Raw genomic sequence first — 20,817 nt, 5'->3', positions numbered from 1 at the left:
CCCCGCACTATTAAATTATCTGCAAATGTCGTTGCTTGCTTGTTTTCATTCCCTATTTGCAGAGCTGTCCCTCTCATTACCTCATGCATAGCAATGATGAAAGTAAGTGGGATAGAGTTCTCCCTTGTTTTAGCCCATTTTTCTGTTCATACCAGTCTGTCTTGTCTCCTCCTCTTCCTTTTTCTCCTTTCACACAACTTCACTTCCATGATAAATTTCCTTTATTCTCCTCAAGCTCAGCTTTTGAATCTCCCTTTTTTTAAGGTTTCTCAGCTCCTCTTTTCACATTATCTTATGTCTTCTTACAGTCCGGCAACACCATTACTAAATCGTTATCATATTTGTAACACCTCTCTTGGAGCCACCTTGCACTAAAAGTTAGATCCACTGTTGACCTTCCTTGTCTAAACTCATATTGTTGCTTTCTGTTCTGCTAGCTTTAAACCTTTCTTTTCTACAATCTTCTCAAATACTTCGCAGCATGAAATGTTAAAGTAACTCCCTATACATTTGACGTAGTTTCCTGTAACCTTTCTTAAAATTTGACACTAATGATTTCCTTTTTCTGTCCTTGAGCTGTCCTCCTTTCTTTCCATACCATTCTCATGATCTGACAGGGCCACAGCTCTCCAACAATGCCAGCTGCTCTCACAATCTCCATACTTGGCTTCGTCCAGCAGTTCAGGTGTTCTTTTTCTCTTTTCGAGATCTGTATCACTTCCTGAACTTCTGTCCAGGTTAGCTCCATTTTGACATCATCTTCATTCCCTTGCTCCTCATTTTCTTCTTCCATATGTCTGTTAGAGTTCAATAACTTTTTTTCTTTTCAAAATATCCCTTCCACATATCAGTTGATTTCCTGTACATTCTGAGCTTCCTTACCTTCTGTGTTGATCATCCTGATGTTATCATCAATCTCTTCTTAGCCTTAATTATTTCATAGAGGAATTTTTCTCCTTTCACTGTTCTCTTCCATCATTTTTGTCCACTTTTCTTTCCATTTCTTCTTCTTCTTCTTCTTCTTCTTCTTCTTCTTCTTCTTCTATCCTGCTACCACTCTTGTCACCTCCTCCTCCTCCTCCTCCTCAGTGTACCCTTTTCTTGATTCCACTGTTATCTTCTGAAACCATCTTTGGTTTTCATTGCCACTTCCTCCCTTACTCTTTATCATTCCACATGGTCTTTCTTTCTACCTTCCCTTATCACTGCTTCTTATGCACACCTTTTCTGCTGTTTCGAACCTCATTTTTTTGTAAGAAACATGAAAATAAATTGCATTAAAAACATTTGAGCCGTATCAAAAGATAAATTCAGTTTGGAAAATTATTAAAAAATCAGTAAGGGTGATGTACCTTCAGGAGTTCTAGCTCCGATAACTTCTGATAGAAACAGTTAAAATAAAAAAAATGGTGTTTACTGTTGAAGCAACATGTTCCAACTTCGGGAAGGAAAGAGGAACCGGATTGCTAGAAAGTGGGAGAGGCTGGTCATTTGAGCAATAGATTATCAGGGACTCGTGTTATGATCAAGAACAAAGCAAAGATGAAGGAAAAGGTTTCAGAGGAAGTTAAATATAGTTGCTTGATAGGGACAGGAAAATTTCATGAAAACAATAATGTGAAATTTATAGTTTTTAGTGGTAAAACAATAATGGCGACTTTTACAAAATATCAAGACTATCATTTTTCAGTATAAAAATGTTTTAAACCTGAGGATGACAGCTTACCAATATCTGTACCTGATTGTTATTGAACTTTGAAACTACATTTTGCCTTCTTTTTTCGTCGAGGCTGATGTTCGTGTATAAACTTAAAATGACAGTCCATTTCCTATATAATAAGGTATGATGTGAATTCAAAAATAGCAGTGAAATTGGCAGAAAAATTGCATGGAATTCGACAAAAGGAAACCCCAAATTTGACCATAAAAGTGATTTTTTCCTTGTTCCCATACATTGATAACCACTGTACAAATTTCAATTCAGAGATGATAGAAGTGATGGAGCAAGAACCAGACATGGGTTACCAAACGAAGAGAAAATTAGTGGCAAAAAGAGCAAGACAATTAAAAAATAGAAAGAAAGGAAGAAAATGGAGAAAAGATATAGGGATGTGAAGAACACAATACTGTGGAGAGGTAATATCAGTGTGCGCCTGTACCATACAGGCCATTTGAATTCTCCCAGACCAGGAATAGTTTCTCTGAACACTGCACCCCTACCTTCCCTCAACCCTTGTTCCCTGTATGGAGTTTGTTTGAGGTTGATCTTATTTTATTATTTGTTTGTTCAGCCCCCCCCCCCCCCCCCCCCTCTCTCTCTCTCTCTCTCTCTCTCTCTCTCTCTCTCTCTCTCTCTCTCTCTCTCTCTCTCTCTCTCTCTCTTCACCCTGTTTTCTCCTTCCTTTATCTAAATTTAATTTTTCTATCCACTTTCAACTTTCTTAATCCAATAATTTAGTGTCTGAGTAACTTCTATCCTCCTTTCTAGCCTCTCTCAACCAGTTCTTCTTTACTGGAGGAAACTTTTGTTCAAAATGCTAGGAGAAATTATAATGTTATAAGTGTTTGTATTGGCATTAAACGGCGTACTTCTGAAGTTACATAAATTAGATATGTACCAATGAGTCTCTATCAAGTATTGTGCTGTTCTATCCAGTTACTTGTTAAAATTTTTGCATCACATTACATGTTCACATGTATTCGATAAAAATGAATGGTATTAAATTACTGCTGAAAATCCATGTTGGTATGGAGTGAGATTTTAATTTTCAAATGTTTAGTAGGATCTTTTTATTCTTATTCTGAAAACTCTCTTATCTCAGAAAAACTATGTAACTGCCTCGTTGCATGGTTTTATGGAGGCCATTTTTACCTTGATGAATCAAAGTTTGGCTCACCTTTTTGCATTTATGACTTTATAATACCTGACGGGCAGCCCTAGTCACACGACATTTTTATTTAGCAACTGTGCAGGGTGATGACTGCTCCAGTTTCTGATAACTCACTTGTGTGTTAATAGTGAGAATTATATATGGGTAACGTGTCAGTTCGACCCATCAGCTTCTGTTGCTGCAACACGTCTTGCGGTTTATCATTGATGCTGGAAGGTCACGTGTTTGTAGACTGTGAGACAGAGTGAACAACACACTCGTGTTGCATATTGCATTGACAAATGATTGAAAACCCTGATAAAGATCTGATGGAGAAATGCCAAATGCACTATGAATACTGATAGACTGTAGTTAATACAATTATGCAAAGTCTCTGTTCTGTGCATCTGCAGGCATTCTATGCAAGTGACTGTGAAGTTCTGGTCGAGTGTGCTTTCCACTGTACCAAGTGTTTGGAGTTTCTTTCCATTCCTTTTGTCTGGGAAGAATGAATGCTTTATTTCCTCTGCGTGTGTTGTTATTATGAATCTTGTCTTCCTGCTTCTTATGTGAATGATATTTAGGGGATAAGATTTATTCCCAGATTACTCATTTAATACTGCTTCCTGAAACTTTGTGAGTGGTCTTTCGTGTGACATTTCACTTCCGTCTTCACCTTTCTGCCAGTTCAGGTTCTTCAGCATTTCAGTGATACTGCCCCATTGGACACATAACCTTGGGACCTATTGTGCTGCCTTTCTTTATGAATGTTAAAATGCTGTTTTTGTAGTATTTGGTAGTAGAGATCCCTCAGACTTGATAATTAATCTTTAAGATAAGCCCAAGTTACTTATAAGCAATGTCCTTTGCACACTAACTGCCAGTGAATCATAAATCATTTCATACCCCCAGCATTTGTACAAATTCAGTGATTGCAATTATGGCTAATTACTTTTGTAGTCATAGACTATTAAGTTTGCATTTTGAGAAGTACACAAGTTTAAATATCTGAACGTTTAAACCAAGCTGTTATTTGTGAACCACTTTGAAATCTTTCAAAATCTGTATTAACTTTTTTGCAGCTATTTTTGTATAGGATTTCATAGAAGGGAACTGCATCACCTGCAGAAAGCTTGGGATTATTATTAATTTCTGCAGGATCATTAATACACTATATTGCCAACCAGGAACCTAACACACATCCCTGGGACACACTTGAAGTTATTTCTACACCTTCCAGCGAATCTCCGCCCTGGATAAGATGCTGTGACACCCTGCTGAGAAATTGTCAATCCAGTCACAAAGTTTGACACCCGATGTAATTGTGCTTTTGTTGGTTGGTGGTGGTATGATATCAAGTCAAATGCTTTCTGGAAATTGAGAAATATTTCACCTACGAGATTACGTTAATATGTGGATTTCAAGATGTTATTTTAGAAAAATGTGAGTTGGGTATCAGAATTCATGCTGGCTGGCATGGAGGAGGTCATTTTGTTTGAGATACTTCATATATAAGCTCAAGATATGCTCAAAGATTATACAACAGGTGGATGGACAATATTGAATGTTATTTTTGTAAATCACTACTTCTGAACTTCTCATAGAGTGGGCTGTTCCAGCCAGAGTGCCTCCCCACAGGAACATGTCAGATGCAGTGGGTAAATTGGTTAAATGTGGACAGCCAGGTGACCAGGCCATAGCCTACTCTATGTAGCTGCCCTGGCCAAGAGCCCACTGGCAGAGGTGGAGAGAGGACTTGCACACGGCAGAATGCGTGCGATATTTCCACCGGGCGGGTAGCTTACATGAACTGCACCTTGGTACTGTCCAGCTGAAGGGTTCCCTTGTCCTGTTTTAGCAGTGTTGGAACAGTATGTTTTAGGTAGTTGTGGCCTGTGCTTTCTTGCAGCTGCAGGCAATTTTGTTTGTTTGTTCGAGGGATCCATGCTACGTCATAGTTAACAGAGGAGTAAAGGAGGAATTGGAACTTAGCACTGAAACACTATGAACAGACCAGTTATAGTCAGTGTGCTGATAAATTAATCAGATTTACCCATGTGGTGAATTGTCCACTGCATATCAGTGTGAATGCAGGTAGATGAAGAAAGGTGTGTGTACTTCTCAGTTGTTTTTGGATGGTGACCGCATACAGATTCACACCTTTATCACTGCATCTGATCAGCACTACTTGTCTTGCATCTACGACAGCACACATTGAAACTGATGCTGTCTTTGGTGAGTCAGCCAGGGCCGTTACGGGACTTTTTACTCAGTTATATTTAACTTGTAGGTATGAATGGGGGCAATGTGGTGTTCAATGATTGAGTGAGAGCAAATTCTGCCTTTTGCATCAACGATGGTCATCACTGACCAGGAGAATGTCGGCTACCAGAGCCTATGTAGGACTGTCTCAGCGTTTTATGGTGTGGGGAACCGTAGTCTACAGTTGATGTACAGTTTAGGTGTATAATCAGGGAGTTCTGGCCAGTGCAGGAGACATCCAGATCGTTATCCAGCTCATTTTGTTGATATTACTCCTTGGCCAGCAGGGTAACCTTACCAGTCCCCCCTCGAGTGTGTGTGGGACATGAAGGAAACAAGACTTTCTGGGGCTGCAGTATCATTAAACATTCTCCCCCCTACCCTCCCCCACACTCCCCTTGCCCAGTTGAATCAGTTTGTGAAAGTAGCATTTCGTAAATGCTGTATCAGAACACATCAAACTTGTGTATGACCATCTTTGTGGTGTTAAAGGACTACAATGTAGTCGTAAGAGGCTATCCAGATAGTGTCCAAGACAATCAATGATACACACAGGAATATGCACTTACAATGAAGTGTAGAATTGTTATAATGTGAATAAGGCCTTGTACATACGAGTCAGTTGTAAGAATCGACCACCAGACTGAGATTCTTCAGAAAAACCCATCAGAAATACTATCCACTCATGGAGAAGGTAACATATAGAACTGTCTTTTGACCGATACTCTTCAGTCTGCTATCTTTACCAGATAGGACTGATAGAGGAAGTGGAGTGGATTCTAAGAGCAGCAGCGTATTTTGTCACAGATTTGTTTAGTAAATGATAAGCATCACAGAGATGGTCATTAAACTTCAGTGACAGATTACGAGAGAGCCGTTGCGCTCACAATGTGGTTTATTATTAAAATCGTCAGAGAATAAGTTTCTATGAGTGTGACTGCTACTACATTGCTTCCTCATACATACATACATTCCATGAAGAGACAATGAAGGTAAAATTACAGGCATTAGAACTCAAATGCTCGCTTACCAAGAGTCATTCTTCCCACGCGCCATTTTCGATCGGAACAGGAACGGGAAGAGCTGATGGTGGTATATAATGTTCCCTGTGCCACACAATTTAAGATGGCTTGTCCAGTATAATAAATGTAGATGTAGGCAAGTGGTTATCCTATAGCTTCCATTTCATGATTATGCATTTCACATTTCCACTGTGCAATTTTTTTTCTTAAATGGTGGTGTACATTTCAGTAGCTTGAAAAGTTTTATTTTGCAGTATAATAGAAATGTGATGGCATAATTGGCATGCATCTATAAATCTTTTCTCCTGTGCACTGTCAGTTGCTAATACACTAGACTTTCGCTAATCCGGCACTCAGTAATCCGGCGCACATCCAAAAACACATACACAATTTTATATACTGTATTTAAAATTATAGCTTTTGTTACAGTTCAGAATCATGCCTTCTAAAAGGAAACGTGTTACGCTAAACTTCAAGCAGAAACTCGAAGTTTTAGATAACTTAAATCAAGGTTCTTTGCAGAAAGCCATTGCTGCTGAGTTCAATGTTGGACGAGCAACTATTTATGACATCAAAAAGAAAGATGATGATATTTGACATTATTCACCACAAATGGATAGTGAGTTGGGAAAATGGAAGGTTATACGAAAGAGTGAGAATGAATAATTGGACATAGCTGTTTATAGATGGTTCATACAACACAGTAAAGGAATTCCAGTTAGTGTCCCAATTATAAAGGAAAAAGCAGCTGCATTTAACAAAGAACTTGGTGATAGTAACTTGTTTGCAGCGAGCGAAGGTTGGCTTTCAAACTGGAAAAAATGACATGGCATTCGGCAGCTGACAGTCACCGGGGAAAGTCGCTCAGCTAGTGATAAGGATGCTGATGAGTCTGTAAACAAGATACCGAAGGAAATGGAGGAAGAAGGTTTAACTGCTGATGCCTTGTATTATGCTGCTGAAACAGGACTCTTTTACAAGATGCTTCCTTCAAAAACATTAGCTTGCCAAGAACAAGAAGGAAGCTGATGCTTACAAGCAACTGAAACAGTGTGTAATATTAATGGCATGTTGTAATGCAAATTGGAGGCACAAACTACCACTTACGGTGATTGGAAAATCCCGAGGACCACGTTGTTTTCAACACACTGACATAATTACTCTACCTGTGCAGTATTGTGCTCAGAAGAAAGCGTGGATGGACAGACATATATTCTCTTGGTGGTTCCGTGAAACATTTGTACCAGCAGTGAGAAAAGAGCTAAAGAAAAAAAAGCTTCTACTGAAAGCTATCCTTATAATTAACAATGCTCCCAGTCATTCTTCAGATGTTTCTCTAAACTCTGATGGTATACAAGCACTCTTTCTCCCACCCCGTAGGACAGCCCTAATTCAGCCCATGGACCGTGGAATTTTGGAATAAATTATGTCATTATCGACATTTACTTCTCGTCTCCTTGCTGAACAAAAGTGAAAATTACTCTTTCAAGACTATGTTGAAGCCATGGAAAGCAATTAACATATGTGATGTTGTTTCCCAAGCAGCTGAAGCCTGGGGTAAAGTGCAGAACTCTACCATAATGAAGAGCTGGAGAAAATTGTTGCTGAGTAGGATCCAGTATTGAGTGACAGTGATGAGCCAGCCCATCCAGAATTATCAATTACTTTGCACACTAGCATGTTCTACAACCTTCCAGGAGGAGAAGAAATTGATGATGATGTTACTAACTGGCTGAATGAGGAAAATTGTGATACAGATCAAACTTTTACAGATGAAGAAATAATCAAAAGCATGCAAAAAATGATGAAGAAAGTGATTAAGGCGAGGACACAGGAGGGGAGAGCATGAAGATTTCTCACACTGCTGGTGCTGAAGCTGCACACATGTTCCTTGAGTACATTACGCAACAAGCAGATACATGCAGTACCGATGTAATGCTTGTTAAGTGGTTGCGTGATAAAGCATGCCACCATCCCGTATCATAATTGCAACAGTTAAAAATTAGCAGCATGTTTCATAGTGAGTGGTATGACTGTATAATTAAGTACAACTCAAGGACTAAGATTTCTTTGAAAATTAATGTATTTTTGGATTTAATAAAATATATTCTCCATGTTTTAAAACTGTATCCTTCAGTTTAATGAAGTACAGTACAGTGTATCACTTAAGTTTTCAAAATAAATTTCAGACAGTCAATAATCTGTCGCTTCTGCTAATCTGGCACCCCTATGTGCCAGGAATGGCACAATTAGTGAGAATCTAGTATAGTCATAGGGCCAGTTGTATAAAGTATTTGATCTTAGATTGACACAGAAATTGTCCTCAGGTCAAGCTTAACTTTGAGATCTACATTGTGTAAATACACTGCGTGACTAAAAGTACCTGGACACCTGGCTGGAAATGACTTAAAAGTTCATGGCGCTCTCCATTGGTAATGCTGGAATGTAAGATTGTGTTGGCCCATGGCCTTCATGACAGCTTCCACTCTCACAGGCATACATTCAATCAGATGCTGGAAGGTTTCTTGGGGAATGGCAGCCCATTCTTCATGGAGTGCTGCACTGAGGAGAGGTATCGATGTTGGTCAGTGAGACCTCGCATGAAATTGGTGTTACAAAACCTTCCAAAGGTGTTCAGTAGGATTCAGGTGAGGACTCTGTGCAGGCCAGTCCATTACAAGGATGTTATTGCTGTGTACTGGAGGCATTCAAAACATTGTTGTTGTTCTTCTAGAGCAGTCTTATTCACTCTTATTTCTCTGTTTTATGAATTTTAACTCTGTATTTTCCTAGTTGTCAGAGATCTTGGATTCGGCTGTTTATGTTCTTATTGTTGAGTATCAGCATCCATAGGTCATCGTTACAGAATAGTTAACTCTATAGGTATTTATCTTATCGTGTTAGAGCTGTCTCTTTTGTTAAACATGTTCACTGATTTTAATAAACGGGCAGGTGGCAGTTCTGATTCTTTACTAATTTCTTCTTTTATTTTCCCATTTTAACAGGTAATCAAGCGTAAGTATTTGAATTTGGCTATCTTATCTATAGGTTTATTGAAATAACTTTGACAGGTGACAGTGCCAGACCTCGGCATTGCTGGATCACTTGTGTCACTGCATGCAAAACAAAACTGTGTCCTATCACGTTGTTTTCCCCTTCATTATAGGAACATTCAACTCTGAAGGAGCTTAAAATTAACACCCCAAAATTCTGAGCAGATACAGGCAGTGCACATTGTCATTATGTATGATCTCTTGAATTTTTGCTGCTTTAGTTTCCAAATAATACAGATACAGATAACATTTCGTGTCTTTCAGATTCACGTTAACTGATTCTCTCTTTTGCTTCTTTGTAGAAAAACTTGAAAGTACTATATTGCATGTGTTCTGCACGATTGATCCTGTAGAAAATATGTGACTGAACTTTTCATTTGTCATTCAGTTTCATACGATGTAAACTAGGTATCAATCTTAAAATGATGATATATTTTTTCTAGATTCTCGTATTCTTGATTATACTTTGTCTCGAGTTATTTTAAAAGAATATATACTAAATGTTTTATGAACTTGACTGATTGATTTTATTTTTCTTGAAGAATGAGTGGTAAACCTTGTAACATAATTAATTTTGGTGTTGTTGCAGAGGGTCCCAAACTTCTGTACCTGAACACCTCAATACGGGGCTATCCAGTAGCACTGCGAGCAGGGCAGGATCCCCGGAAACCCAGCCTCGAGGTTGATATAGATTTCTCTGTTGTCAAATTTTGTGACATCCCATACAGCCTCCTTGATGTTGAGGTGTGGGGCTGTGGACCTCAGCAATCTAGGTAAGCTATTACTGCTAGTTCAGAATATGACTTTTTTTATTGGTTTTTAATTTTTTTGGGGAGGGGGGGGGGGGGAGGAGGTGTGAAATTATGAAAATTATAAGCATAAAATTAGTGCCAAATTTCCAGCTATGTAGGCAAATGTACAATACCAACCTCTGAAAACGTTTTTATTGACAGGTCTAAGAAACAAAATCATATTACGAAACTAATAATCAGTGGCATCTGAGATCCTGGCACACATTTCTGAATGTTAAAGTGTTGATGCTTATCAGGACTTGGAACTTGTTTCAAGGCATGTTGCAGAATATTGAAGAAAGTCAGAGAGACTTTCAAACAAAACAAAATTTACGAGAAGAGGCCAGTGAAACGAGAACAACAAAATAAAGACTTCTTGGTGTATGCAGAAAAGGGAGAGGGGATTATTAAAACCATATGAGAAATAGCAATAGTTTTGAGAGTAAATGATACCCTGGTAACAGATGTTTGTAGTGTGACAAACCTCTTTAACAAGCAGTTTACATCTGTAATGGAGAAGATGGGATTGGCAGACTCAGTGGCTGAAGCCCTGACATTGGAGTCTAATCTTTCCAAGTAATTTCAGTAACACAGATATGAGCCTCCCTATACGAGAAGTTATGTTTACCATAAAATCTTTAAAATAAAATTTCATAGTTATTGTAAAATATCAACAGAAGTGTTTGAAGTGTGTTCTTATGAGTTTAACAACCTACTAAATTATCTTTGTAACCAGTCATGTATTACTTTAATATGTCTTCGAATAATCGAGGTATTCTGAAGTTAACCTGCTGAGTAAGAAAAGGGATGAAGAAATATGGGACATGTGCACAATGTAAGTGCCAGTTGTGTTCAGAGAGAGTAAAATAATGGATGTGTGCATGTGATACTAGAAAGAATGTGTGAGGTGATAATGTGAAGTGGTTTGTGTTGGGATCACAGTGATTTTTATCCAGCACTTCGAGAAAGTGGCTGCACTAACATTATCTTACACCAGCTGCAAACTACAGGAAGCTGTTTGAGTTACGTATGCATGAGAGCCTAATCCTCTAAGAGATCCACTTCAACCAAAGTGCGTGTAGTGCCAGGCAATTCACTGAACGTGGCACCATTGTGTCTGACAAAGACCATGGTGACTGACCACAGTTGGTGACACCAGACATAATGGAAAATGTTCAGCAAGCAGTACTGTCCCAGAACTAACTGTTGCACAAATTGTCTCCTCATTGTCTGGTTTTCATCAAAAGAGTGAAAGATTGAGTGCTGCCAAGGCCAACAAAAGATGAACTCAAAACTAAGCATCTGGCTGCAACCGTCATTCTTCTGGCAGTATGAAGAGTTTCTCATCTATATTGTCATCAGGAATAAAATGTGGATGTTGCCTGTCCTGCTAGAAACGAGGTTGCATTGGGAACAAAGTAGTTCACCTGTGGTGACCAAATTCAGCTGGACAATATCTGTCAGAAGTCATATGTACTACCTTTTGCAGTCAACATAAGTGCCCTTATTAGGTTTTTATTGTGAGGGGTGTCTGTAAATGCTGACTGGTATTGCCAGGCATTGCTAAAACCGCAAAAGGTGATGTATGTAGATGTAGACCCAGAATGAGGAACATGGAATGCTATGTGGAGGCTTCATGATTTTGCAATGCAGTGCACTGCCTCGAGCATCCCACACCACACGTAATCGGTTACTTCAGTTAGGATGGAAAGTCTTAACCATCCGCTTGGCAGTCATGACATCAACCCAAGTGACTTCAGGCCCTTGAAGGCGTTCCTGACAGGAAAACATTCCCACGGTGACATTGAAGTACAGACAGTTTTCTTTCATGGCTATCAGACAATTTTTGGATAAGATTTCTGCTATCCAACATTCCTCCAATTCCACTTTTGTCAACATTCTCAGGAACTATAGAAAATGATAGTAAATAAATAGCTTCCTAAGTCTTTGATTGCAGTAAATATTTTCAAACTCAACATTTTGATTTCGCAGTTGTTCCATTATTGAGAATGTTATTTACATACACAGGTTAATGTTTTCAATTCACTAGAAAATGTATGCTGCATGACAAGGATTGTGAAATACCCAGAAGGAGAGGAGGAAATGAAATGATGTTTCACAGGTTGAGGATATGTGAAGTCAAATCAGTGATTATAAGATATTCATAGAGAATGTGGCAGTGTGAGCTCAGTAATCATGTTTCTCTGCCTTTGGTCTAGATGCTGGCACTGTTCAGTTGGGAAGGGTCTCATAAAGCCATTGTATCCTTTCTTGAGGTAAGCTGTCCTGTAACTATTAACTGGTCCTTGACATCCTGGATACTGGTGGCATGTACATCTGCACTCTCGCAAACTATGATGAGGTGCACGGCAGGGGGTTAGTCACACTGTGCCAGTTATAAGATTTCTTCTGTTCCATTCACATATACAGGGTGTTACAAAAAGGTACGGCCAAACTTTCAGGAAACATTCCTCACATACAAATAAAGAAAAGATGTTATGTGGACATGTGTCCGGAAACGCTTAATTTCCATGTTACAGCTCATTTTAGTTTCGTCAGTATGTACTGTACTTCCTCGATTCATCGCCAGGTGGCACAATTGATGGAAGATAATGTTGACTTCGGTGCTTTTTTGACATGCGACTCATTGCTCTACAGTACATCAGTACAAGTACATCAGTATGTAGCATCAACAGGTTAGTGTTCATCACGAACGTGGTTTTGCAGTCCATGCAATGTTTACAAATGCGGAGTTGGCAGATGCCCATTTGATGTACGGATTAGCACGGGCCAATAGCCATGGCGCGGTACGTTTGTATCGAGACAGATTTCCAGAATGAAGGTGTCCCGACAGGAAGACGTTCGAAGCAATTGATCAGAGTCTTAGGGGAGCACGGAACATTCCAGCCTATGACTCGCGACTGGGGAAGACCTAGAACGACGAGGACACCTGCAATGGACGAGGCAATTCTTCGTGCAGTTGACAGTAACCCCAATGTCAGTGCCAGAGATGTTTCTGCTGTACAAGGTAACGTTGACCATGTCTGTATGGAGAGTGCTACATGAGAACCAGTTGTTTCCGTGCCATGTACAGCATGTGCAGGCACTATCAACAGCTGATTTAAAGCTCTTGTCTATGTAATCCCAGTACCAAATGTAGAGACTCTTCGTGCTCCTATTGTGGACGGCTGTGATAAAAGACGCCATTCTCCAGGACTGCATCAGGGATTCCATGCAACGGAGGGTGGATGCATGTATCCTCGCTAACGGAGGGCATTTTGAACATTTCCTGTAACAAAGTGTTTGAAGCCACGCTGGTACGTTCTGTTGCTGTGTGTTGCCATTCCATGATTAATGTGATTTGAAGAGAAGTAATAAAATGAGCTCTAATGTGGAAAGTAAGCATTTCCAGACACATGTCCACATAACGTATTTTCTTTCTTTGTGTTTGAGGAATGTTTCCTGAAAGTTTGGCCGTACCTTTTTGTAACACCCTGTAGAGTGCAGGAAAAATTACTGTTTGAATGTCTCTCTGTGTGCAGTAATTATTCTAATCTTCTCAAGATCCCTATGTGAGTTATATTTAGGGAGTTGAAGTTAATCCCAAGTGCCATCATTTAAAGTCACTTCTTAAAATTCTGTTAATAGACTTTCTTGGGATAGACATGGACTGTCTCCAAGAACCTTCCATCTCAGTTTCTTCAATATCCCTATGGCTCTTTCCCGTGGATTAAACAAGCTTGTGACCATTCACACTGTCCTTAGCTGTATACAGTCAATATCCCCTGTTAGTTCTATTTGGTACAGTCCCACACAATTGAGCAGTATTCTAGAACCGGTCGCACAAGTGATTTGTAAGCAATCTCCTTTGTATATTAATTGCAGTTCCCCAGTATGCTGCCAATAAACCGAAATCTACCACCTGCTTTACCCACAACTGAACCTATTTGAACATCCCATTTCATATCCCCACAAAGTGGTACACCTAGGTATTTGTATGAGTTGGCCGATTCCAACAGTAACTCATGGATATTATAATCACAGGACACTACGTTTTTTTCATTTTGCGAACTGCACAATTTTATATTTTTGAACAATTAAAGCAAGTTGCCAAGCTTTGCACCACTTCGACATTTTATCAACATCGGACTCAATATTTATGCAGCTCTTTCAGATAGTACTTCATTATAGATAACTGGATCATCTGCAAAAAGGCTGATTTTATTATCAACATTATCTGCAAGGTCATTAGCAAACATCATCAACAGCAAGGGACCCAACACACTTCTCTGAGGCATACCCAAAGTTACTTCTACATGTAACCATGACTCTCCATCCAACATAACATGCTGCATCCTCCCTACCAAAAAGTCCTCAACCCAGTCACATATTTCACTTGATCCCCCAGGTAATCATACTTTTGACAATAAGTGTAGGTGTTGTGCTGAGTCAAATGCTTAATTGAAATCTAGACATACAGCATCTACCTGATAGGCTTGATCCAATGTCATGTGAGAAAAGTGTGAGTTGGGTTTCACTTGATCGATGTTTTCAAAATCTACACTGGTTGGCATTGAGGAGGTTATTCTGTTCAAGATATCTCATTATGTTTGAGCTCAGAATGTGTTTTAAGATTCTACAACAAATCAATGTCAACAATACTGGACGGCAGTTTTGTGGACCACTTCCACTACCCTTCTTGTAGGTGGTTGTGATGTGCGCAGTTTCCAAGGAACTGTGCACTGGTTTTTTGGTCAAGGGATCTAAAATAGATTATAGTTACAAGAGGGGCAACTCAGTCGCAAATTCAATATACAATCTGACATTCCATTGGGCCCTGGAGATTTTTCAGTTTTTGAACGATTTCAGTTGTTTCTCAACACCACTGGCACTAATATTAATTTCATTTATCTTTTCAGTGGTATGAGGATTAAATAGGGGCAGTTCTCCTGAGTTTTCTTTTGTAAAGCAACATTTGAAAACAGAGTTAAGCATTTCAGCCTCTGCTTTGCTACCCTGGATTTCATTTCCTGTCTCATTTGCTGGGGACTGGACACTTAAATCTGGAGCTACTAACAGCCTTTACTTGTAACCAGAATTTCTTTGGATTCCGTGATAGATCATTTGACAGTATTCTGCTACAGTAGTCTTTGAAGACATCAGGCATTGGTCTCTTGACAGCCAAACACATTTCATTCAGCATCTGTCTATAGCCCTATGCTATGTTTTACACCTGTTGTGCAGTGCTCTGTTCTTTAGAAGTTTCTTTACAGTGCCTACGTATGGTGAAGGTTCCCTCCCTTTATGAACTGTTTTGCTGGGTACGTATCTATCCATTGCATGGTCAGCTATTCTTCTAAACTTGAGCCAGAATTCTTCTGTATGCTCCTGCTATGTGCTGAAAGTTTCAAGTTCCTGACTGAGATGTGACACTACTCATTTCTTATCTAGTTTACTTAACATACTTATCTTTCTTCTTGTGTTAGCTGTCCTTTGTACTTTAGTAATCATTGTTGCCACAACCGCATCATGGTCACTGATACCAGTTTCTATATGGACATTCTCAAAGAGGTAAGGTTTATTTGTTGCAGTTTGATCAAATATTATTTCCATCATGAGTGGTTTCCTTTCTACCTGCTCTAGGTAGTTTTCAGAGAAGCATTCGGTAAAGTTTCACAGGATGTCTTATCACACCTGCCACTAACAAAACTATAATTTTTCCATTAAAATTTTGGACGATTGAAGCCGGCACTGACAATTATAGTATGATTGGGGGACTTATGTACATGTGAACTGCGGTTACGTCTAAAGTTTTTGGTCACATCAGGAGATGAGTCTGGTGGGCGAAAGGAGGATCCAATTATTATTTTACACCCACCCCTGCTGCTGAGTCTTGCCCAAACAATCTTCACAAGGAGCTTCAATTTCTACCTCTGTGGATTTGAGTTTCTTGTCTACTGCAACAAATACTCCACTTCCATTTCCCATTTGCTTATCCTTTCAATATACACTTTAATTTTTCCTAAAAATTTCAGTGCTATCAGTTTCTGGCTTCAATCAGCTTTTTGTACCTAGTGTTAAGCGAGTTTCACTGCTTTTCATTAATGCTCCAAACTCTGGCACCTTGTTGCGAATGCTTTGACAATTATCATTAGGATTTTAATACTCTCACCAGTGGTAGGCATTTCTTTTGATCTTACACTGATACTTCTGGGTTTCTTACAGCTATCATTATCTAGATTGGATGGAGAGTCCTCTAATCTAAAAATTAAAAAAAAAAAATTAAAAAATGCCTTGTGTGCACCTCACACAGTCAGCCACCTGAGCAGCAACCTCCGGTGTGTAGTGCACACCTGACCCATTTAGGGCGACACTACAGTTCTCAGCCCAAGAAGTCACAGCCCAGCTTGTCACAGAACTTTCAAAAGTCTGTGGTTCAGTCCTTCCAAGATCAGTTCTGGGTACAGTGCTGCAAATTGTCGTAGTGGTACATTGTTGACGTCTGAGCTGGTCCAACAGACATTCTGTCAGACACAGTTCCAGTGATCGCGCTGGACAAGGGGGTATCCCAACATCATGCAGTTTGCACACATGCTGCATGTGGACGAACATTGTCTTTTTGTAAAATAGCACTTTATATAGTTGCATGAGAGGTAACACGAGAATGCAGGATGTCCCTGATGGACTGTCGTGCCATCTGAGTACTCTCAATCTCCAACAGCCGTGACCTGAAGTTGTACCGGACAGTTCCCCTCTCTGTGACATAGGAGAAATACCACACCACATTGGAGCAGGTGGCCCTCTCCCTGCGCCACCACCGTACTTACCGATGATTGTCATCTGGGGTGGTGCAGAATGTGCTTCATCGCTGAACACAGTGCAATGCTGTTCCTCAGCAGTCCGTGCTTCCCAGTCGTGACACCACTCAAAATGCAGTTGTTTGTGCTGCGGTGTTAATGGAAGTTTATGTATGGGCCGGTAGCCCCTAGTCTGGCTGCCGCTGGTCTTTGACTGACGGTGCAGGAATGCACAGAATGTTGCAGGGAGTCAACTACTTGTTTTTGAATGGCGCGTGCAGATGTGAAGGGGTTATGATGTGTGTGGTACACACTACAGCATTCCTACCTAGTAGTGGTCAGAAGTGAGTGAATGAACCTTTAGAACGAATATGCCTGCATCCACATTCCTATCCAGTCCGACATTGGACTATTGTTAAATCTGAGTGCCTTGCAAATATGATCAGAGCTCGAACAGAAAGGTTTAGGTGTTCGTTTTTCCCGCTCGCTGTTCGGGAGTGGAATAGTAGAGAGATAGTATGATTGTGGTTCGATGAACCCTCTGCCAAGCACTTAAATGTGAATTGCAGAGTAGTCATGTAGATGTAGATGGGTATTCTATAATTTGGCTAGCTGGCTGAATTGGGGCCCCTTTGAAACACCTTTCAGGTGCTGATACTGATGTCTTATACGAACATGTGGCATCTTCGTGTACTTTGTAACGATCACTCGATATCTGATGCTATTCACAGCCCTTATATACCCTACTGTGCCTGGTAACAGCATTGAACATGAACAACACTAATGCACTGTGATGATTGTTCTATCGGTCATGTAAAATTGCAACTCTAATCATTTACAAGCCCAGTGATGGTTTGTATGTGTATAAAGTTATATTGACACCTGACCATGTCTTCTGGCTGGTTCACTTTTTTATGCTAGACAATTTATTGAAAATACATGTATTGTGTATAAGCTGCCATGGATTTTTGACCATGTAACAACCACCATTTCATGTAAGTTACAACATTTTGATGTCCCTGAGAATTCTGTGATGTGGTCAGTGTAGTACCACTAAAAGAAGTCCGCAGCTCGTGGTCTTGCGGTCGCATTCTCGCTTCCTGAGCACGGGGTCAGGGATTTTCACCTGCCTCGAGATGACTGGGTGTTAGTGTTGTCCTCATCATTTCATCATCATCAAGGTTGGGAATTTGTACGGGCACTGACAACCGCGGAGTAAGAGCCCGACAAACCAAACATCATCATCATCGTCATCAACTACTAATAGAAAATGAAGTGTGTCAATAGGAATGAGTTCCTTATCAAGCTATCAATCCTCACCTGATTGGGAACTTGTTATACATGGTGTTCCACAAGGTTTGATCTTGAAGTCCCTATTTTAATGACCTTCCATCAGTAACAGCACAAGATGTTAATTTTGTTTGCAGATGATACGAACATTGCAATAAATAACAAATAAAACTGCTGCTTCAGAACTGAAGCTACCATATACGTGAGATAACATAAGAAAGGAAATATTGAGAAAGTTTTATACAGCAGACTGAGTCATTGAAGTTGGGTCTACATGTAAAAGTAAAATAAAATAAAAATTGAAAAATTTATGGATATGAGCTATTTAGCTGTAGTCTTTTTTTCCCCCAGTTGTGGGCTGTTCACAACATTTACACATGCTGTGCAAAGGTGAATGGTTCCTTGTTTTTCTCCTTGACTCAGCTCGCCTCCTGAGATATTAACACCGTGCCAGCTTTTGCATTGTGCATCCAGTTGACATTGCGCATGGACCACTTGAGCGCATGTGTGTCTGCTGCAAGTCTGTGTGTTGTGCCACATGCCCTCTGTGGTGAAGCTAGCTCACCTTATCGATATTGAATCGATTGCATCTATATGTTAAAATCACAGACCACCAGCAAGTACGTAGAGCATGAAGTTTCTGTGTGACAGGATTCCATTCAGAATTTAACTGAAGCTGCCATCTTGATTTGTAAGAAACTCAGTCCTATTTCCTCTAAGTCATTGATGATGGAGCTCCAAAAGTGAACCACAATTTTTGATTCATTGTATTTTATGAAATGAACAGTAGAATACAGTGTTCAGCAATAGTGGTCTTATGCGCTTGGAGAAGAAAATATGCCATTGATGTTCTGCAATGTGATCCTGTACAGTGCTTGTCATGTCATCTATATAAGATTTGCCACATTCACGTGGAATTGTGAAACACCTTCCGTGCGTAACTTGCTGTGTGCAACTCGTATTTAACAGATCCCAAAAGTGCCAAGATTTTGGAAAGAGGAGGACAGTTTACTTTAACTTTGTCTTCTTAACATTCTTCCCATTTTCACCAAAAAATTTCCAATATGTGGTAGATAAGCAGTATTTAGAAGGCCTAATCCTATTCTACTACTGTCATTTGTATATCTGTGGTGCTCACTGTACTTGCCGAGGCGAATATCCATTGTTCAGACAAAACTGGAACATATGCAGACTGTGTTCCTGAACAACAGATATTTACCTCAGTAGAGAGAACTACAAATGTACAAATGTCGGAACAAGCAAGAGGATGAGACCTTCAAAACAACTGCTTAGCTACCATGTTTTGGAAATGTTTCAGCAAAAATATGCAGAATATTAAGAAGACATGAAATTAATCTTCAATACTCCTTCCAAAATCTCTGCACTATTGGGTTCAGTTAAAAAAACGACTTAGAGTTGCAAAGGCAGGTGTTTACAGGATTCCGTGCAAATGATGCAAATTTTATGTAGGGCAAAAGACGCACACTGTGCAGGACTGCATTGTACATCAGCAGCAGCATATCACTTCCTCCAAATCAATAATTCTGCTATCGCCAAATACTGTATTTCCACTGGTAATTTTGTATAATGCAGTGAAACAAAAATTGTGCCCTTTCGCCAAACTCCTGGAGCTCCATAATCAAGGGACCAGTGGAAATAAGACTGTCTGAGTCCTTTACTAATCAAGGTGGCAGCTTCCACATGGAATCCTGGCATACAAAGAATTTGTGCTATGTGTAGCTGGTGTCTTTCTGTGATTTTACTGGATGAAGAAAATTGATTTGATATAAATGAGGTGAGCTTTCATTGTTGATGGTGTAAGACACATCGCACCATCTTGCTACAGGATCGCACATTCTCAAGCACCGCTTGCAAAATGCCCATGGGACACAACACGAATGTCCCGATGGGGTATTAAAATACATGAGCTCAATGCATTTTTACCACTGTTGAGCTGAAGATGGCCAGAAGATTATGTGCTGAAATATTGTGTTAGCAAGTTGCAGACATCCGCAGTTTGCCCTAATTTTGTGGAAAAATTTTAAAACAATTTGTGCTGTTTTCTGTCTGCAAATGTCGCTGCCGCAGATTGAAAGTTCTCACATTTACATTCTTTGATTGATGCATCTGACAGGTTTTGACAGGTACAGTCTTCTGTTACTTGGTTTTTAAGTTTAGCAGTGTACACTGGATGGAAAAGAACATAGCTGCTCTTCAACTTAATGTAACTAGTAAGTGTGATTTGTATTTATACCGTATGCTACAAGCTGACTTACACTACAGGTTAGAGACGAAATGAAATTTTCCAGAATCTGTCATTACCATTGTCTTGTTCATGTCTGCATTCTGTTGACTAAATGGTTGCCTTTCTTTCTGTTATTCTGTGTATTCCCTTCATGACTTAATAGATTTTTTCTCATCAAAATTATAATTACAAAGTTCCGACATTTATGTTTGTCTAACAATATGTTAGATATTTCCAAGCTCAATCTGAAGATTTTGAAGATATTCCCTTGATTAAGGTATCAAGAATGTGAAATCTACTTGCTTGGAAAATTTAACTCTGTGACTCCTAATAGCAGTCCCTCAGCTATTTTAGATATGGTGGCAGAAACATTCAATAGATTTTTAAATGATGAGGAGCTGGCAAATGAATGATAAAAATCAATTATTTCGTCCATATTTAAAAAAGGAAGCCAGTGTGATTGTGCAAATGATAAAGGAATTAGTTC

General features: G+C 39.6%; 1 protein-coding gene across 2 annotated transcripts in view; it reads left to right on the top strand.

The window, feature by feature from the left end:
- The window catches only part of LOC126285344 (uncharacterized), a 336,600-nt gene that overhangs the window by 308,520 nt on the left and 7,263 nt on the right, over positions 1-20,817 (top strand). For both annotated transcript variants that reach the window (XM_049984659.1, XM_049984660.1), the window contains one exon: positions 9,797-9,980. In XM_049984659.1, coding sequence (XP_049840616.1) covers positions 9,797-9,980 — 184 coding nt within the window. The remainder of the gene's footprint in view (positions 1-9,796; positions 9,981-20,817) is intronic.

This window comes from Schistocerca gregaria, chromosome 8 (genome assembly GCF_023897955.1).
Source record: "Schistocerca gregaria isolate iqSchGreg1 chromosome 8, iqSchGreg1.2, whole genome shotgun sequence".
NCBI classification, from domain to species: Eukaryota; Metazoa; Arthropoda; class Insecta; order Orthoptera; family Acrididae; genus Schistocerca; species Schistocerca gregaria.
Note: the sequence above shows the minus strand (reverse complement) of the source record. Positions and strands in the feature narration are given on the sequence as shown.